General features: G+C 35.9%; 1 protein-coding gene across 1 annotated transcript in view; it reads left to right on the forward strand.

Moving 5' to 3' along the window:
* Window positions 1–2290, forward strand: part of LOC149223240 (uncharacterized) — a 41218-nt gene extending 38928 nt beyond the window's left edge. Inside the window, exons 2-3 of the mRNA XM_089387841.1 lie at window positions 1944–1995; window positions 2091–2290. Of these exons, the coding sequence (XP_089243967.1) occupies window positions 1944–1995; window positions 2091–2290 (252 nt within the window). The remainder of the gene's footprint in view (window positions 1–1943; window positions 1996–2090) is intronic.
* Window positions 2291–20365: the final 18075 nt, after the last annotated feature.

Here is a 20365-nt window from a genome sequence, read left to right on the forward strand (position 1 = left end):
AATATACATGGTTGAAAAATAAATTTATTATATAATAAAAAAAAACTAAAAATAGAAAAGTTAAATCAATTTATGCCAGGAACGTGAGCCGTGAAGTCACGAGACCATTGGTCAAATGAACCTGTCACAACTCTAGGTTATCAACTTGAACTTTGTTAAGTGGGTTGGGCCAATTTCAAAGTGTAACTACAACAATCAGATTCAATGGTTATGTATACAAGTGTGGTCCCCACAGTGCGATTTCTTCAGCTGCAAAAAAAAAAAAACCTCTAGATACTCACTCCCCGTAACCATATTCAGAGTTGGAGCAGATAGATTTGTTTTCTTAAATTGGATTTGATTTTTGTTCAAAACTTTGAACATGGACATAGTATCACCCTACAATCTGGGTGTGATTGTCTTTTGGGTCTTGATTGGATTCAAATTAGATTATAACTCTGAAAAATAGACCCTGACTCGTTGTCTTTTCAATTTTGTTCAGTCTTAATTGGATTAAATTAGATTATAACTCTGAAATATATCCATAAAATTAGATTATTCAACCAACGATAGAAGATTCTTTGTTGCCCCCACTTTCGACCTGCACTTAGGTTAGAAAAGTCACATAACGTGGAGAAATCGCATTGCTGCCTTTCTCAGAAGCTTTTTTTAAGGAGGTTTACTTTATTAATTTGGTATTAGTTAACTACAACATCTAACTGTTATTAAAAATTAAGGTAGATAAATATTTTACATAGTGAAATATGTAATATTTTTTTTTATTGATTTACCATTTCAAAAATTTCCTTATTTCCTTATTAGTTCCTTATTTTTCAGGTATATCTAAAGTTTCAAAATAAATGGTAAATTATTAGAATAATCACCTAAATTAATCTTGTTTTTATTATAATATTAAAATTATATTTAATATTCTATAAATTATGTATATCTAAAATCTCAACTTTATTTGAATGTGATTAACTCAAAAAAACATATCCCCTTAAAATTAAACCCAAATAAATAAAAATACAATCCATACTTCCAACTAAACTCCAATGCTCCTGAAAATCTCAATGTGAAAACACTCTCAAAACATCCTCATTTAAATGGCTTGAAACCATTCCAAGAGAAAAGTCATAATTCTGCACCAAAGCTCTTATTGACAAGTTCCAATCCGTGTGTATTAGGATTTTGTTCGATTTTTCTCGATATCATTGTGGCATGGGTTAATATTTGTCTTTATTTGGTAAAGAAGATGAGGGTCCTTATTTCGGGTTGGTCCTCTCTAGGTGAGGTTAGTTTTCTTTTTCTTTAAAGAGTATTTATATTGGGTGAGGTTAGTTTTTTTTTTTCCTTTTCTTAAAAGAGTATTTATATTAGGTGAGGTTAGTTTTTTTTTTAAAGAGTATTTATATTTTTCTTAATGAGGTGTGGTTTTTTAAGAGTAATTGAAAGGAAATATATAGGTATTGTTGGAAAATGTAATTCTTACTTGTTTTAGCTGTGATTTTTGCTATGTAAAGGAGTTTATTCATATTAGTTAGGAGTTCTTAGATCGGTGTGTGGTTGAGATATTCTGTCAACCAAGTGATTGTGTGTCTAAGATAGTTTCCCTTTCTTGAGACAACACTTCATATTTTTATTTGTAACGTTATTTGATTAAAGATAATATAGATTTCCTTATGAAAATTTAACTTGGTATCGGAGCTCGTATGGGCCTGGGCCTGGGCCTTGGCCCCTCTTGGGCTGAGGGAAATAAAGAGTTTGATGAGTGTTTTGTTTTTTTTTCCCTTGCTTGTTTGCCCATCCCTTTGTTGTTGCTATGTAGATGGAGCTGGAAAAAGTGTGGTAAATCTGTAGGATCAAGTCGTCAAGCGTCGTGAATAGTGAAAAGCCGTGATGTGACTGTGAATTGTAGATCTGTTTTTTCTTTGTAAGCCAATCTTCTCGTTTTTTTATTGCAGGCCAATCTTGTGGTTCTTCGTGGATCTGTGGATGATCACAGGGTGATCAGTGGTTAGTCTGCCCATCGTGGAGGAGTAGCGGATTTGTGAGTTTGCGGATCTGTGGATAAAACAACTCCTCTTTGGACGGTTGGCTCTTCCCTACAGACGCTACTAGGCTTCTCAGTTGGGGTACTCGGTTGAGCATCACTGTAGACACTGCTCGTGGACTGGCATTCTTGCACAAAGAATGTCGCGAATGCATTGTGCATTTCTATGTAAAATCAGAGAACATTATCCTCGATGATAAGTTCAAGGCCAAACTATCAGATTTCAGGCTGTCGAAACTCATCGAGCAGACTTATTAGCATAGCCGAGTTCTGACTGGGATGAGAGGCACTCAGGGCTACATGGCGCCTGAATGGCTCATGGAAGTGGGTGTGAGCGGCAAGAGCGATGTTTACAACTTGGGCATCGTGTTACTGGAGATCATGTCCAGGTGCCAGTGCGTAGATCTGTCGGCTTTAGCGGAAGATTGTTATCTTCCCACTGCGACCATTCGAAGGCTTCAAGAGGAGAGCTTAATGGAAATCGTTGATCCACACTTGGAGGAGCATGAAGTGAAGAAAGTTGTGATAGTGGCACTTTGGTGTATACAGGAGGATCTTGCCATGAGACCAGAGGCCAGTGTAGTGAGCCGAATGCTAGTAGGCCTTGGATCCGCATATACAGATTGTTCTCGTATTTTTTGATGGATCGACCTGAGAAGGTGCGCTCGAGCTTCATTGAGGAGAGCCATAGGTGTTGTGTTCTGACAAACAAGGGACAATAAGCATGAGATGAGTAGCAAGCTAGTCATCTTAGAGGAAATCGAGCCTGGCGTCGACAACAGGGTATTGAAATTCATCAGCCCTTTCTCTCGAGCGGTAATGCCTTTCTGGAGTGTCCGTAGGAGAAGCTAGCCTCCAGTGCAGAGTGGTGTCGTGGATCTGGAGTGTGCTGTTCAACACTTCATGCCTCAGTAGGGTTCAACTCTAGATCATTCACAAACTCGAGGAATCCACATCGAACGCAAGCATGGGAGAAAGCATTGTTGGAGGAAGATCCTACATTTAGGGAAAAACTATTGAACTTCTCATTTTGAGGGCATATTCTTCGTTTATCCAATTTTAAGGATGAGTCAAGTAGAGCATGGTTGTTTGTGTATGATTGGGTAAGCATAATTTTTTCATGATGAAATTATTTTGGAATGAATATATATATATATATATATGAGATTAGGCACCTCAATATAAAGTTATTTTGTTAGAATTAACTTTTTTAACAAATGACAGGTTAAGCATGGAATTCCAAGATTTAATTGACAAAGACAAAGATGCCTAAGATGTGAACAATTTCAAAAGATGAGGGAAATGAGTAGCTTAGCAATTAAAGGATGTTGGACCTTAAAACTTCTATGTGATTTATCCGGGAGAGACTTGAAATATACTTTAAATGAAAAACCATTGTCGCCTATAATAAAAACATAAATGTTTATACATATTTGGTTAGTTTTAATTAAAAGTAGTATAAAACATTAATAATTGCATTCTCATTGTGGTCACTTAATTCAAATATATTTCACGTTCACTCTTCCACTAATAAATAAAATATTTCGATATCTATAGTGTTAAAAATATAATTTTATATATATTTAGAGAGATAAAGTAATGAAAATTAAAAAAAAAAATCTATTTTTCTTATAAATATTTCAATATAGAAATTAAATACATTGTTTGAATATATATGTGTGTGTGTATGTGTTAATGTTTACCTTAGGTAAATTTTATATATGTTATGTGTGTGTTAATGTTTACTTTAGTAAAATATTTCAATGCTCAAAAGGAAAATGTTACTACATGTAAAATAATTTAAGAGGAAAATGCGTAACTCATTCAATTTTTAATATAAAATATTAATCATAATAAATTATTCAAAAATACAATTTAAACAATGAAAAATTGCACATGATCATTATAAGATAGACATAAAATTATCTTATTCATGGATTTATCAATTACTAAAAGGGATTAAATCTCTTGACGTGTAAATCTTTTTTCAAGTTTTGCATTCTTAAAGGAGGTTGCATATAATGAGAATTAATCCATCTCAGCTCTTCATAGATCAGTGGTTAAGATGGATCTATATTGGTATAATTAACAAATGTTACTCAATCTTTATAAGTGAGAATACATCGTTATGGTAAAATGATTTTATGAGTTATACATATAATTAATAATAAGTAATATGGTAAACATTTTTATGATTTTTATATAATAGTGTAGGTATAAATTTTAAAGATTTCATATTAACAAAAAAATTATTATTGATATTATTAAAATAAAAGTTATGATAGTTAAATTTAAAAAAATATTTACATTTAGCTTATATATTATAATAATGTTAAAAAATTACGCTCGATAAGCATATATATTTCAACTCAAGGTGGATGTGGGCTTGCATATTTTTAATTTTTAAAAAAATAAATGGAGAGGAATTGATCTCAATGGAATATTCTTCGTCTCATAAACCATTCTACTATGGTGATTTCAATCAACTGTTTCATCTTCTATGTTATATTTGATTTAATAATACTTTTTGTTTAGTTAATCCATAATGTGCATTATGTTTGGGCGATGGATTGTCGTTTCAGATGGGCGATGGATTGTTTTGTTAAATCATGTGATTGTGAACAAGAAAACTGGAAAGGACACCAAAAATTATTTTGAGCAAGATTACCTGCAGAGTCGGTTGTGGAGATACATTTCGATCCATTCTCTTAGAGGCTTGCTATCCTTTCTAGTAATGAGCTCACATTAGTCGGATTGTAATTTGTTTTCTAGTTACAGGCAAGTGGCAGACGCATGGAACAACAACTGCGAGGGTTTAAATGCATTGTACAAGAATTCAAGCTTCATTTCGTCATGAAAACAGTTAAAAACGCCATCATTATGTTCGTGTTGATGAGGAATGCAGTTGTTTCCACCCTTAATAAGACGGGTAATTATAAGGGTTGGGAATTTGAGTAGCTTTTCTTTAGAGTTTTTTAAGATTCTTAATCCTTTTTTGGATTCAATGATTGAATATGATGTCAATTTGGTAGTGACAAATTCCAAACATGGCATTAGATTCTTCTTTTTGAGAGGACCAATTTTGACTGTTGAAGCGCTCAATTTGGACAAAGGGAAGTGTATTTTTGAATTGAAGCCCACATGTGCACAAATGGACGAGTTGACCCAAAAGAGAAATTGGACATCCTCGAATGGCTATAAATACAAGTCAAGTGACCCTCATTTGGACATCATCATGATCATTCTTCTTTCTTTAGTTTGGCTTGCACATGTATGAGGTGGTTCGCGGAGATTAGTTCGTACATGTCCAAAATTGCAGGGTTCTAAGCTCGCATGTGAGATCCAAGGTTTTGGTTTCCAGCCGCAGGGATGACACAGGTATTTTTCGATTTCAACCGCAGGCACGCAGGATCATGAGTGCGGTTGGAGGGTTTTATCCACACGCATGTACACTCTCTACGTGTGATTGGAAACTAGGGTTTGATTTTTCAGTTGACCGCAAAATTCAACAATTGACCACAGACAATAACAGTTGATCGTAGGCTTTTGAATCAAGGTTTTGATTATTGGCATTTGTTGGGTTCATCTCTTGGATGTTGTTTAGTTGATTTTTATCGATAGTTTAATGGTTGAAGATATGGATCATTGTACTCTCTCTTTGTTGAACATTTTATGACAACCTAATAAGAAGAATAATTTGAAAGGGTTTTCCCCCTTGTGGGGTTTTTCCATGGTCTCTGACCAATTCTGATGTCTTTATGTTTGAATCATTTTCTTCTATTGTTCCTTTATGTCTCACTACATTGATGATGATATTGTTGTTTTTATATGATTGCAGATTTTGCTGAATAATGTTGTAAAAATGAATAATGTGCATTATGTTTGGGCGATAGATCATCTTTTCAGATGGGCAATGGATTGTTTTGTTAAACTGTGTGATTGTGAATAAGAAAGATGGAAAGGACACAAAAAATTAGTTCTAGCAAGATTTCCTGTAGAGTCGGTTGTGGAGATACATTTCGATCCATTCTCTTAGAGGCTTGCTATCCTTTCTTGTAATGATCTCACATTAGTCGGATTGTAATTTGATTTCTAGTTACAGAGACGTGGCAGACGCATGGAACAACAACTGTGAGGGTTTAAACGCATTGTACAAGAAGTCAAGCTTCATTTTGTCATGAAAACAGTTAAACGCGCCATCATTATGTTCCTACTGATGAGGAATGTAGTTGTTTCCACCCTTAATAAGAGGGGTACTTATAAGGGTTTGGAATTTGTGTAGCTTTTCTTTAGAGTTTTTTAAGATTCTTAATCTTTTTTTGAATTCAATGATTTAATGGGATGTTAATTTGGTAGTGAAAAATTCCAAACATGGCATTAGATTCCTCTTTTTGAGAGGACCAATTTTGACTTTGAAGCATTCAATTTGGACAAAGGGAAGTGTATTTTTGAATTGAAGCCCACATGTGCACAAATGGACAAGTCTACCCAAAAGAGAAATTGGTCACCCTCGAATGGCTATAAATACAAGTCAAGTGACCCTCATTTGGACATCATCATGATCATTATTCTTTCTTTGGTTTGGCTTGCACATGTATGAGGTGGTTCGCGGAGATTGGTTCATACAGGTCCAAAATTGCAGGGCTCGAAGCTCGCACGTGAGATCCAGGGTTTTGGTTTCCAGCCGCAGGGATGACACATGTATTTTTCGATTTCAACCGCAGGCATGCAGGATCATGAGTGCGGTTGGAGGGTTTCATCCACAGTCATGTACACTCTCTACGTGTGATTGAAAACTAGGGTTTAATTTTTCAGTTGACCGCAAAATTCAACAATTGACCGCAGACAATAATAGTTGACCATAGGTTTCTGAATCAAGGTTTTGATTATTGGCATTTGTTGGGTTCATCTTTTGGATGTTGTTTATTTGATTTTGCTCGATAGTTTAATGGTTGAAGATATGGATCATTATACTCTCTCTTTGTTGAACATTTTATGACAATCTAATAAAACGAAGAATTTGAAAGGGTTTTCCCCCTTTTGGGGTTTTTCCCTGGTCTCTGACCAATCCTGATGTCTTTATATGTGAATCCTTTTCTTCTATTATTCCTTGATGTCCCGCTACATTGATGATGATATTTTTGTTTTTACATAATTGAAGATTTCGCTGAATAATGTTGTAAAAATGAATAATGCTATGATGTTGTGGGGTGAATTCAATATGTTAATGATGAAATGTAATTATCTAAAGTGAAGAAAAATATATCCCTAAGAAAACTTAACATGGAAGAACCAAATTTTGAATGGGAGGTTGTCCAAGTCATGGACAAAGTACAACCTAATTGCCATTCAGTTGATAACTGTGAATTAGAAAATTCTTAAGGACAGAATGTTCCAGTCATAGACAAATTACCGCCTAATTTCCATCCTGTTAATAAATATGAATGGTGTTTTCACTGCAAGAAAATTGAAGGAGTTTCTTATTGGTGTGATGGATGAGTCGTCCAATATGTAGATCTCAAATATCTTTATAGTTTGTTGTAGGTTGGTTGTGGGTTTAGATTTAGTTTCAATATGTAGACTCAGATATCGATATAATTTGTTGTAGGTTGGATTTGGGGTAGGATTTAGTTACACTGGTTGAACTATATAGAGGTTTGGATTTTTTGTGTCAATTGAATTTATGTTACATTTAACTCGTTGTAAGAAATTATTATTAATACTTTGGATTTGTAGTTTTTTGTATTTTTATTGAACATAAATGAAATGTAAGTGCTTTGATATGGGTGTTTTTTTACTATTAATGAGCACAGATGTAACTAATCTCAAAATATGGGGCACTTCATTTAATTGTTGTAACCGTCTCCTCCCACATTTACCCACTTTCACTGACTTTCCCAGGGTAAACATGAGTTGAGGGTCACTATGATAACACTCAACCTCCTATATGACCTTAAGGAAATGGAGTTGACAACTTAAGACCTTATTGACTTCCTTCATGTGCTACAGGACCTCCAGGAGCAACCCAACCTGTCCAGGTGTCCAATCCCTGAGATAACTCTCTTTTTCATTGACCTATAGCCTCATCTGCTCCCTTTGCCGAGGAATGCAAGTAACTGTAGTGTTGGAAATAATACTGAGAGGGGGGGTGAATCAGTATTATCACATTAATAAAACTTTTTCATTTCCATAATCAGATTCATATATGCTACTTCCACAACTACTTATGATTAAGTTAATTGATCTTCAATGAGTGCATTAGAACATTATCAACCATATTATCAGTTAACACATGCAGTAACATAGAGTAGATCATCACACATAAGGCACACACATGAAGACCATGATATAAGGTGGAAACCCAATGCGGGAGAAAACCACCTGCTGCAAGTCATCTCAATCTTCTTCTTAATAAGAAAATCCTTTTACAATATTTTGTACTGGTGCAGTCTTATACCAGTACGGGAGCTACAACCCCCTTTGCTCTTGTACTAGCCGATCCATTTACTAGTATGCAGGATGCTACTTACTACAATGCTCCAAAGTTTTCAACTGCTACTGGAAGGGAGCTACTACCCCCTTAGCTCTTGCACTAGCTAAGATACTAGTACGTAGGCGCCGGCCTACAATCTTCTCTCCTCCAGGTACCACGTTTCATCAATTTTCAGACTGGATACACTGAAGCACAACACATAATCTGAAAGGCCACATTTCATCCAATTTTCATACTGGGCCCAACAACATTGAAGCTCATAATCAAACAAACTTCTGAATTACCCAAGCACTAGATCAATACATATACAAGTGATTCATCAATCAGATCTAGTCATCAGATCACATAAAATGAGTCAATAAGAACCTGATCCATTCATCCATCAATGTATAAACATTTAATCAATCACTGCTGTTATCAGAACTTAATACCAGAAACCAGACATCACTTCAAAACCCAGAACACAACCATAATAAACAAGGGCAGCTAAATAGATTTCATGAGAAGTACGCATCTTCACCCATATAACCCCTGCATATAAGTACGCACTGTTTCCAACTGCGTTCCTGCGTACCCACGCACTGTGCCTTAAAGACTTCCTGCGTACCTGCGCTCTGTGTCCATTGAACTGCCTGCGCACCTCCGCACTGCAGCGCTTCTGGGCTTGCGTATCTGCGCACCTGCAGCGCTTCTGCGCCTGCGTATCTCCGCACTTTTCTTTCACTGTACTTGCGTACCTGCAGGTATAGATAATTTCAAGACTTCAAGAATAACCCAGACTGTCAGATCTACAGATCTGAACATGCGCCGAGGAGATATCAACCCATTAGTAGATCCGACTTGTAGTTCTCATGTTTCTCCTTGATTTAGATCTAGCTATCTCTCACAAACCCATCACTAGAATTTCAGATCTAGTTTCTCTTAAGATCTTCTTCTTTCACAAGTGTCTAGCCAAATGATCTCCTTTGCTTTATATAGGCAAGCTCTTCCTAAAATCATGGATCAATAGGGGCTCAATAATAATAATATAAAACAATACCACGGGCCAAAACCATAGAATCAAGAACGGCGGGCTAAATACCACGGGCCAAACATAAGAAACCCCACGTGAGCGCGCTTCTCTGCCTTGAAGTAAGTGAACTGGGGGTACGCACCTCTTACACGGGATACCTGCGTGTATGTACGCACTTTATGTATGACATGCTTGCGTGTCCGCGCCTTTTGTACTGTGTACCTGCGTACCCCTTATTTTCTTCAATATTTGAGAGCTGATCATCAATCTCTGCTACTGTCCTGAAGTACTGTGATCTATCACCTGTATGGGTTGCCATCAAGGACAATACTTTAGCCATAATGCCAAAAATCTCCCCCTTTGGACTTGATGGCAAAGCTTACTTGTGAACTGTCATCTGATCCCTTTGAACTGTCCTACATCCATGTATTCTGTCATATCTGATATCTCTTCTGTGGATTCATCTGAATGTATACAAGTGAGATGATCTTCTATGAGAGGGTTGCCATCAAGTACAACACATGCATCATAATGCCAACAATCTCCCCCTTTGGACTTGATGGCAACAACACCAAATCACTCTCCCCCTTTGACATCAAGGGCAAAGGGTTATGCTCCCCCTAAGAACATGCTCCCCCTGACGATAAACCATATCTGCTGAAATTTCTGAATGAGCTCCCCCTTTGTATATGCCATGGTGCACCAATATGATAATGCTCGTTCTGAGAACAAGTTGAAATGTCTGCTCTGCTATATAGTGCTGTTCATGCTCAAGCTCCCCCTGACTGTAAGCAAGGTCTGCAAAAAAGATGTTCTACAAGAAGAACATGACTCTATATATCATTAAAGACCTTCCTATCACCAAAGACTCATACATACATCTATCTCCCATCATAATGGTGATATACCAAAAGTTTACATATGATAACATAAAAGAATAACATCATTCATCCCAGGCATAGTGGGGAAACCAACATAGGCCGTTACATGACCTGAAGAGATGACTACAATAGATAGAGACATACTATTACATCATGAGTCGTGATATGACATTCATAACAGAGACCAATCACCTAAGATAAACATCAGCAACAACACTGTATGATCTGCTCCATAGTATCTGTCAACAACAACTAGATCAACAACTTGCATCAGTGCATGAATCATCAAGGTATGTCCGCATCAACAGAATTTCACACCATAGCCATCATGAACTAAGTATCAACAATCTGCATTAATCATCATATATATGAAACAACCTAACATCATATAGGTAAGAGCTCATCATCATCATGTCTCCAACAATGCAACTTTGAATAATCATCCATGTATCCAACCAACAATCCTCATCCATATATGTGCCAAGAACAATAGGAATCCTGCATCATAACTGTAATATATGATCTTTATGCATATGACGACAACATCATATGAGTGACTCATCATCAAGTAAAGAAGATGTGAATTCAAGCTATGTACTTCTCCTTATCCTTATGAAGATCACCATGTAAGCACCACATATGTAGCATCTGATTTGAAAATCAACTATGTAAACCCCAAGAATCGTCTGAACAACTCATGACCATATCATAGCAAGATATATCATTTAGCTATATAAGCATCATCACCAAGGACTATTACCCATAATGCCAACAATGCATTAAAAACATATGCTCCCCCTAAACTGGTGCCATCTGTCAGATCTTATCAACAAGAAAAGTCAGCCAATAAATGCCTTAAGACAGATACGCAGTTTCTCATTATACGACCTGCGTGGCTCCGCGCTTCGTCTTTCGCTCCTCTACGTATCCCCGCACCTCACCTTCTATGTTTCTGCGTACCCACGCAGACAACCTTCTACTACAGTGCGTACCCACGCACCTGTGCCATCAGTTGCGCCGCGTACCTCACGCAGCCTTTGCTTCTATCGCGCCGCGTACTTCTATGTACCTCCGTAGGTTATCCTTCTATCGCACCGCGTACCTTCGATCTTGCTACGCACCTCTTCTTCTGTCTCGCCGCGTCCGTCCGCATGTGCTCTTTTGTTACGCCGCGTACTTATACTGTACCTACGCACCTGAACCTCTGTCGCGCTGCGTACCCACGCACTGCGCCTTCTTCTGCTCTGCGTACCCACGCACTGCGCCTTCTTCTGCTCTGCGTACCCACGCACTTCTCCTTCTTCTGCTCTGCGTACACACGCACTTGCACCGTTAATCACCTGCGTACCTCTGATTAGGGCCGAATTGGCAGTCCACCAGTGTGCCACAGATAGTCAGATGCCCAGATCTGATCTTGTGTTGAGAGATCATACTTCACAGATTCACTTCCAACTTCACTTTCCCTACTGCCTTTCTTCAAACAATCATATACGCGATTGTGCAGTATCCAACTCGTGTATATATGCGACTTCCCTTTATGGAGTTTGCATATGAGATTCAGGGCACTGAAGTTTTGTACTTTCAACTCCCTCTGATTCTAGTATGTCTGTACGTTGTGATGTGCCGCCTTTTTCTGACTGTACTTCCTTTTTCCTCCATATCTTCAAGTGTGATGATGTTTTCTCCTTTTGGTGTGATGTCCGTGCTTTGTTCCTGCATTCCTTTGCTATATGTCCAAGCTTGTTACATGCATAACATCTTACATGTTTCATATTCCTTTTGTAGCAATCAGCAGCTTTGTGACCATACATATTGCAAGCAAAGCAATATCCATTAAAGTACCTTGACTGAGAAGATCTGTTTGTTTGATGATATTGAACCCTTCTTCTTCTACATCTGGCTGCAACATGTCCAAGGTTATGACATACATAACATTCAACATTATTCATAGGAGGAGTAAAGGATTTTCTTTGAGGAATCTCTTTCCTTGGTTGATGATGAGATTGATCTTTCATTTCTTCGTTGATCACTTTAGATTTTTCTTTAGAGTTCCTTGCCTCACCTTGTGAACTAGATTCACCTTCAACAGATTCATGGAAACCAAGACTAGTCTTTATAGCAGGAGACCTTTGACTACTAAGAATATCATCCAAGACTTTAGAACTATCTTGAAATCGTAAAAGCTTATCTTTTTCTGCTAATTTACCTTTCAAGATATTTACCTCAACCTGAAGCTGTTCTTCCTTTTCAAGAGATTGCTTTTTCAAATATTCTTCAGCTTTCCTTCCTTCTTCCATTTGTTCCCTTAGTTTGAGAATCTTCTTTTCTTGTTCTTCATTCAGATCCTGCTGCATTTGACGAATTCTGAAGGCACATTCCAGCTGGGATTTTAAGCTGATGACTTCGTTGTCTTGTTTTTCAATTGCTTGATGTAGATCTTCATTCTACTTCTTTGATTCTTCAAGATCTCCTTTTAATGAGAGGATTGTAGCTTCAAGATTTTCATAGTAGCTGGATCTATCTTTGAGTTTCTTGATGGTTGTGCTTCTTTCGTTGACTTCTTTTCTTAATGATGTCACTTCATGCTGCAATTTTTGACATTGGTCTTCCTTGTCCTTGAGTAGTTTTCTTACCTTTTCTTCTAATTGGGCCTTTAGTTTGGTAGCTTCTTCTTTGAAGTCACATTCCCTTTTATTCAATAGATCTTGTTGATCTCTAATTTTGTCTGTCAGCCTTTTAAATTCTGCCTCTATTTGATATCTTTCTTGTTCACCCATAAGAGCAAATTCAGTAGTTTCGCTATCACTTTCATCTCTTCCAAAAGGAAAGATAGCTGGAACATCAGAGGACAATATATTCATACCTGATAATGATTTTGAATCTGAAGAGCTTCTTTTACCTAATCCCCAATCGATTCTCCCATTGTCATAGTTCTTCTGAGATGACTTCTTCTTCTTAGGTGCTTTCTTCTTAAGCTTCTTTCCCATTGTTCCACGGATCTCCTTCAAGCGATCAAGCTTCTACCAAAGAACCTTCTCTGATACCAATTTTTGGAAATAATACTGAGAGGGGGGGGTGAATCAGTATTATCACATTAATAAAACTTTTTCATTTCCATAATTAGATTCATATATGCTACTTCCACAACTTCTTATGATTAAGTTAATTGATCTTCAATGAGTGCATTAGAACATTATCAACCATATTATCAGTTAACACATGCAGTAACATAGAGTAGATCATCACACATAAGGCACACACATGAACACCATGATATAAGGTGGAAACCCAATGCGGGAGAAAACCACCTGCTGCAAGTCATCTCAATCTTCTTCTTAATAAGAAAATCCTTTTACAATATTTTGTACTGGTGCAGTCTTATACCAGTACGGGAGCTACTACCCCCTTAGCTCTTGTACTAGCTAAGATACTAGTACGTAGGCGCCGGCCTACAATCTTCTCTCCTCCAGGTACCACGTTTCATCAATTTTCAAACTGGATACACTGAAGCACAACACATAATCTGAAAGGCCACATTTCATCCAATTTTCATACTGGGCCCAACAACATTGAAGCTCATAATCAAACAACCTTCTGAATTACCCAAGCACTAGATCAATACATATACAAGTGAGTCATCAATCAGATCTAGTCCATCAGATCACATAAAATGAGTCAATAAGAACCTGATCCATTCATCCATCAATGTATAAACATTTAATCAATCACTGCTGTTATCAGAACTTAATACCAGAAACCAGACATCACTTCAAAACCCAGAACACAACCATAATAAACAAGGGCAGCTAAATAGATTTCATGAGAAGTACGCAGCTTCACCCATATAACCCCTGCGTAGAAGTACGCACTGTTTCCAACTGCGTTCCTGCGTACCCATGCACTGTGCCTTAAAGACTTCCTGCGTACCTGCGCTCTGTGTCCAATGAACTGCCTGCGCACCTCCGCATCTGCAGCGCTTCTGGGCCTGCGTATCTGCGCACCTGCAGCGCTTCTGCACCTGCGTATCTCCGCACTTTTCTTTCACTGTACTTGCGTACCTGCAGGTATAGATAATTTCAAGACTTCAAGAATAACCCAGACTGTCAGATCTACAGATCTGAACATGCGCCGAGGAGATATCAACCCATTAGTAGATCCGACTTGTAGTTCTCATGTTTCTCCTTGATTTAGATCTAGCTATCTCTCACAAACCCATCACTATAATTTCAGATCTAGTTTCTCTTAAGATCTTCTTCTTTCACACAAGTGTCTAGCCAAATGATCTCCTTTTCTTTATATAGGCAAGCTCTTCCTAAAATCATGGATCAATAGGGGCTCAATAATAATAATATAAAACAATACCACGGGCCAAAACCATAGAATCAAGAACGGTGGGCTAAATACCACGGGCCAAACATAAGAAACCCCATGTGAGCGCGCTTCTCTGCCTTGAAGTAAGTGAACTGTGGGTACGCACCTCTTACACGGGATACCTGCATGTATGTACGCACTTTATGTATGACATGCCTGTGTGTCCGCGTCTTTTGTACTGTGTACCTGCATACCCCTTATTTTCTTCAATATTTGAGAGCTGATCATCAATCTCTGCTACTGTCCTGAAGTACTGTGATCTATCACCTGTATGGGTTTTCATCAAGGACAATACTTTAGCCATAATGCCAACATGTAGCCCTCCAGTCGCACTGATAAGCCCGCCTCCATGTGACTATGGACTTTTCCAGTCATTTCTATGCTAGGGACCTATTGATGTCTCAAAAATCACTGCAACAACATGGGGGAAAAACCACCTGGTCGGGGACTTGAATACCGTCCCTTATCCATTTGGATTAGTGGTTCCAACTGGTTTAACTAGGTCTAGTTACTTTTTCTCAATCTCCAATGACTCAAAATATGACTTTCATCCATCAATGGAGAAGAGACATCAGATCATCCCTCTTGCTCATTAGGCAGGAAAGTGATCCTTAAGCTGATCTGGGGCTCAACTAAGCCACGACTAAGTTATGACTTAAAATTAACCTAACTTATTCTAACCTAACTAACTCTATGGTATTAAGTTAATATTGATTGCTAATCCTGTATGATACTATGATAATGTTATCACTATGAAACTTGTTAGTTTAATACTATTTATTAATCCTAAAGTAACGCTATGTTAATACTACACTATCATTGAAGTCATGTTAGGTACTAAAGTATTCTATATTTATCTCATATGCCAAATCTAAACTAATATATCCTATGATATTATACTAATTAACTAATTATACTATATGAAGAAATATACCTTATACTATACTATATTCCTAAATATTACTATTATAGTTCTAACAATAATACTAAATATTTAATCTAGTTTATTATAAGATTATAATATATCTATGATAAACTGTAAAATGAATGTTAATTAAACTAAATAATGTTATTATTATTCTAAGGAAACATTTAATTAAAATAAGATCTAGTTAAATACACTACCTAATTAAAATTAAAATTATTATAATTCCCTTAGGTTATTATTATTTATTGAAAGTGAACGTTAAAAAACTAATTAATAATTAGTATGTTAAATTTAACTCTAAAAAGAAAAGAAAAATAATTTCAAATGTTAAGTGTTATTGATTAAAAATAAATTAATATACAATATATTACATTAATCCTTATGATTGATTTTTTAGTGTTTTGAATAAAGATTAAAATCAATCAAGAAGGTTGATTAATATAAGGGCTCAATCTTGCCATTGAGAACCAAGATGTTTGCCTCTAACGAAAGAGGACTTTATGCAGAATTAATTTACAAATGCAAAACTAATTTAAAACGAAAATCCTATCTCGAACTAGAACGGGATAGCCCTCTCCTAATCCGAGAGCAAATGAAATAAAATAGGGGGAAGGACTGGTTTATGAGCGAATTCACCATGTGATTTCCATTAACTAAAAGAAATAGTTCATATTAATTAATGGAATAAAAAGCAAAATACATTTGCAATTAAATGATAAATAGTTATCATTTATCTCATATATACTTCAATGAATTCATTATAGATTCGATCTCGTTCTGCCTCTTGGAGATAGCTCCTGTAAAGCTTCAATAACATATCAAAATTGAACCAACAATAGTGTTAGATATCAACAAGAAATACTATTTAGAATAAAGATCGAAATCAATTACAAAACTTGGACAAAAATAAAAATAAAAATTCAGCATTCTGGTAATAGTACACATGAATGGAAATTCATTTAAACAATGCCAAAGCTTTTTACAAAATACACAGTCCTTGAGAATTTGAGACCTATGATCTTACTGCATGCAATAGTGCTAAGAAATAAAACAGGGCCAAAAACCCTCTTTCAATCTCTACAATCACTTTCTCTGTGCAAAACAAAAGTGCATAAGCACAAATTGAATCATAGTAGAGAATCCCCTATGTGGCGATCCCCTCTACTGTTGTATCCATGCTTCTTATATAGCAATATAAGTTTGTTTCCTTCTTTTTGAGCTTAGGCTTCAAATCCTCCATTCCACCTATAATTCAAACCAACTTTTTTTTTTTTTATAATAAAAATGATTTAATTAAATCAAAATAGAATCAAAACCTGATATATAAACTAAATTTAAATAACTATATTGAATTAAATTCTAGAACTAATATAATAATAAGGAAGATAAATTCTAATTTAAAATTAAGTTTAAAAACAAAAACAAAAATAAAAGTGGATTGAAAAGGGTGTATTTGACATGTCGAGCCGCTCGTTTTCATCATTAAATTTACAACTCTCTTTGAAAAGTATGAAGGCCGCTTCCAAAGCTTGATCTGTCATGCCAAGAATTCACCTCCTAGCAATATATTTGAGTTCGGTTGTAGTTAAATTATCTTCTTGTATCCCAAGATTGAAATTGTTCCTGTAAGAATGCCGAAGGCGTCTTAATTTCATCGCATTGTCACATTTCCATTGGCAGCCATTTGTGCTACTCTCGTTGGGTCAACATCCGTTCCTGCATTCTTTTCTCTCCAATTCCACATTGTTCAGACTTGTAAATGGATTGTTTTGATATGATGCATATTGTGTATGGAAAACTGATCGATTTCATTTCCAACTGACAATAGTTGTTGCTTATTTCATGGGATTTGATTATTGGGACAGGTCAGAGATTATGTCATGAAAATCCTTGCCATCGACGTTCTGTCAATTAGGCATTCATCATGAGACTCCCGTTCGAGAATGAAACTGGAGTGTGCCATTGATCCTCGTGTTTACGTGGGTCTTGCATGGTTGCAGGTGGAACATTTGGCATGAGTTTGTTTCAAAATCTAGAATTGTGTGCCAAATCCTATTCCAAATGACGCACCCTGCACCTTCCACTGCGCGTTTCACGTCAGTTTTGAAACTAGAAGTCGCCAGAATCTTCGTTCTTGTATGAGGTAGTTTCAATGTATGTGGTGCGATAATTTGCTGCTATGCCTTTTTGATTGGAAAAATCGCTCTTATCCTCAGACCTGCAATATAACAAAACTAATCATCATTCAACAGCTTAGAAAACTTTAGCATCACTCAAAATCATGTGGCAATAAATGAATGCAATCGGTATTTAAAATGCATCCCTGAGATCTAGTTTGGCGGTAAATTGGCATTTGATGCTATTTGGAATGAATGCAGAATTGCCATGTGGGCTGCATAAGATGGACTGGGCGATACCTATATGACCTGTCATGGGTTAGTTCAGATTGCGCTCCATGTGATTTAATGTGCATTTGCGTGAAGAAAAATGCGATGGATACATGAATGGCATGATATTGTTTGCCAAAATTGTGGTATTTTGTTTTAATGCATGCTTTTAATACATTCCACAACAATGCCTCAGGATTTTGTTTTAAGAGTTTGGTTTTACTTGAGATGGAATTTACCAGCATGTGGGAATGTCGCTTTGACATTACCAAATTTTGATGCATATGAAAAAGTCAAACCAAACTTCAAAATTAAAGAACCATGTTTATAATAAATGTGTTGTGTACTGCCTCCCTTTGGTGAAAATAAAATGTGTGAGAAGCTAATGTATATAAAAATATATATAATTCATTTCCCTGATTAAATTTGTGTGACAATTCATTACTAATGAGATCTAAAGTAATTCCTTTGTCTTCTTTAAAATCGTATGTGTCAAAAGGAATCAATAAGGATTTAGTAAAAGAAATGTCTTTGCAAAATAAATCTGGGTAAAGGTAGCAATAATTGTTTGAGGAGATGAACTTGAAATATTCTCTATCTGAACATGTTTCATACTCATCCAAACAACTTCGAGATTCATGCTTTTGTAAGACATTTTCATTTTTCTGAGAATGAATTTGTAATTGAGTTTGGTCAATAGCATGAGATAAATCAAAAATATCATTTGCATAATGCACATCATTTTCATTAATAATTTCCACATGTTGATTTGCTCGATTAATAGTAATAGTGGATTCATTTGAATTTTCAACAATATTATCAAGAGGAAGATTAAGATCAACAATAAGATGTAGATCTATGCATTGCTGAGATTTATCATTTATAGATTGTGCATTGTTAATTTGATTTAATTCCGACATGCTATTTAAAATGGACGAATCTTCAATTACCAATACCTTTTCCTCACAGGGAGAAGGAAGAGAAAGGGCTTCTTCTAACCATTCTATAAATTCCTCATTTGTAGGTTGATCTTCATAATTGAATTTTAAACATACCAATTTGAATCTGAGAATGAAATCAACTAAGTCTTCGTTTTCTAACTTTCTCAAATTTTCAATTTCTTCGCATACCTGATCATGATTACAATTTGCAAATGTATGAAGGAATATTGATGCACACTCATCCCAACTGTGGATCAAGGCAACTAGAAGCGATTCACACCAATGTTTGGCAACTCCTGTAAGAGTCACGGTAAAAATCTTGCATAAGACTAGTTCATCAAGATCAATATCTGAATCAGAAAAATCTAAAGAAAATTGAAGAATATGTTCAAATGCAAAGGTATTACCTTCACCGTCGAATTTTACCTTCGTCAAGTGTTTTGTGATTTCGATCGGAATGTTATAATTCAAGGGTTGAGGGATACAACTCCAAACAAAATGTTTAGTATGAGTCATCTAGAAAAATTAGATTTACGATTTCAAGACTCAACAAATATAATTTTTGGAGGCCCTCCTTCTAGCGCCAAAATGTTGATGCCTCAAAAATCGCTGCAACAACATGGGGGAAAAACCACCCAGTCAGGGACTTGAATACCGTCCCTTATCCGTTTGGATTAGTGGCTCCGACTGGTTTAACTAGGTCCAGTTACCTTCTCTCAATCTCCGATGACTCAAAATATGACTTTCATCCATCAATGGAGAAGAGACATCAGATCATCCCTCTTGCTCCTTAGGCAGGAAAGTGATCCTTAAGCTGATCTGGGGCTCAACTAAGCCACAACTAAGTTATGACTTAAAATTAACCTAACTTATTCTAACCTAACTAACTCTATGGTATTAAGTTAATATTAATTGTTAATCCTATATGATACTATGATAATGTTATCACTATGAAACTTGTTAGTTTAATACTATTTATTAATCCTAAAGTAACGCTATGTTAATACTACACTATCATTAAAGTCATGTTAGGTACTAAAGTATTCCATATTTATCTCATAGGCCAAATCTAAACTAATATATCCTATGATGTTATACTAATTAACTAATTATACTATATGAAGAAATATACCTTATACTATACTATATTCCTAAATATTACTATTATAGTTCTAACAATAATACTAAATATTTAATCTAGTTTATTATAAGATTATAATATATCTATGATAAACTATAAAATGAATGTTAATTAAACTAAATAATGTTATTATTATTCTAAGGAAACATTTAGTTAACATAAGATCTAGTTAAATACAC

Source organism: Pinus tabuliformis, chromosome Q, assembly GCF_031772625.1.
Source record: "Pinus tabuliformis cultivar Carrire ecotype Pingquan chromosome Q, CPIR1, whole genome shotgun sequence".
Lineage (NCBI taxonomy): Eukaryota > Viridiplantae > Streptophyta > Pinopsida > Pinales > Pinaceae > Pinus > Pinus tabuliformis.